This window comes from Pterocles gutturalis, unplaced genomic scaffold, assembly GCF_000699245.1.
Source record: "Pterocles gutturalis isolate BGI_N339 unplaced genomic scaffold, ASM69924v1 scaffold41375, whole genome shotgun sequence".
NCBI classification, from domain to species: domain Eukaryota; kingdom Metazoa; phylum Chordata; class Aves; order Pterocliformes; family Pteroclidae; genus Pterocles; species Pterocles gutturalis.
Window position 1 is genome coordinate 6,157 of NW_010139725.1, and position 1,684 is coordinate 7,840.

The 1,684-nt window shown below is 59.1% G+C and overlaps 1 protein-coding gene across 1 annotated transcript in view; it reads right to left on the reverse strand.

Moving 5' to 3' along the window:
* Positions 1-55: 55 nt before the first annotated feature.
* The window catches only part of KLHL17 (kelch-like family member 17), an 8,305-nt gene continuing 6,676 nt past the window's right edge, over positions 56-1,684 (reverse strand). The window contains exons 10-11 of the mRNA XM_010083420.1: positions 1,075-1,256; positions 56-284 (exon numbers count right to left, since the gene is read on the reverse strand). Of these exons, the coding sequence (XP_010081722.1) occupies positions 56-284; positions 1,075-1,256 (411 nt within the window). The remainder of the gene's footprint in view (positions 285-1,074; positions 1,257-1,684) is intronic.

Below are 1,684 nucleotides of genomic sequence, written 5' to 3' on the forward strand. Positions count from 1 at the left end.
GGCGCCCCGCCGGGTGCCCCTGTCCCCTTGAGGTAAGGCAGGTCCTGACTCTTTGTCAAAGGCTCGTCGAAGACACCGACAGGGTGGGCGAGGAGGGGGGAGGGAAGTTGAGGAGTTCCAGTACAGCCACCCCCACGCTGCTCCGGCGTGTGAACATGCAGGAGGCTGCGACCCACTTGTTGGTACGGGGGTTGTACTTCTCAATGGAGTTGAGGCTGGAGCTGCCGTCGTTGCCACCCACTGCGTACAGCCACCCGTCCATGGCCACCAGGTCGTGGGTGCTCCTGGAACGATCATGCAGAGAGCTCCAACATGGTGTATGTGGGGTGCAGGGGAGCTCAGCACCTTGGATGAACTGCCCAAACCTCTGCCACCCACCAAAGGGAGTGCCCAGCCTTGCAAATGCCTGGTGAAGATGAACTACTGGGGCTCAAACAGTGACAGAGAGCAGTGTAGAACCTCAGCTCTTCCCCTTCACTCTGACACCTTCCTCCCACTGGAGAGGTGCCGCCTCTAAAGAACAAGAGCCTAAACCCCTTGGAGTTCAAAGCCTCAAATCATAGAATCATAGAATAGATTGAGTTGGAAGGGACCATGGAGGTCAGCTAGTCCAACCCCCCTGCAGTGAGCAGGGACATCTTCCACTCGCTCAGGTTGCCCAGAGCCCCATCCAACCTGACCTGGAATGTTTCCAGGGACGGGCCATCTACCACCTCCCTGGGCAACCTAAATCCTCCTGCAGCCCAGCAACATCTCCTCAGCCAGCTACACCACCTGGCTCTTTACGGCCACGCAGACTGCTGAGAATAAACCCCTCTGCAGAAACTCCTGCTGCAGAACATCCCCACTCTGCCCTCCTGGCACGCACCGGTCCCTCGCAGCGCAGCGGGGAGCATGGGTTGCCTTTGTGCCAGCAGCACAGAGCCAGCCAGCTGCAGCCTTAGCCCTGGGGCACGGTCTGCGTTTAACGGTTTGCAGCACCAAGGCTCTTGGGGAGACGGGATCCCCGTTCCTGACTGCGGCACCGGAGGCTCCCCTGCAGCTCGGGAGCAGGGCAGGGGCATTGCTCCTTACCTCCGGATGTTCATGGGTGCCACGCTCTCCCACGTGTTGGTTTTGGGGTTGTAGCGCTCAACAGAGTTAAGGCAGCTGGTCCCATCGTTGCCGCCAGCCACGTAGAGCATCCCCTCCAGCACGGCCACCCCTGCGCTGCTCCGCCGGCTCAGCATGTTGGCGATGGGCGTCCAGGTGTTGACCTGGGAAGAGGTAACGATTGTTGGTGAGCCAGATGTACGAGTCATTTTCAACGTACCCCTGCCAGCCCCGTCCTGTGATATTAGTCCTGCTCTAACACACAGCTCCTGACATAATGGTCCTCCCCCAGAAAGACTTTTGGGGGGACCCCAGTTCTTCCCCTTCACCTGTCCCACAGGAAGAGCTGCAGGACCCGGGAGCGATCTCTGCTGCAGCTGGCAGGAGCCCTGCCATCCCAGAGAGTGCTGTGCCAGGCCACCGGTCACATCACCGCTGAATCCCAGCCCAGGGGCTAAGCTGTATCTATTTCAACTCTGTACAAGTCACAATCGTGGCTTCACAGCTCATGAAAAACCTCCAGGACCTCCTCTTTGATCTTTCTGCAGCAATCCAGGCTGCTGGAACAGAGCTGTGACACCCCAGGCACAAC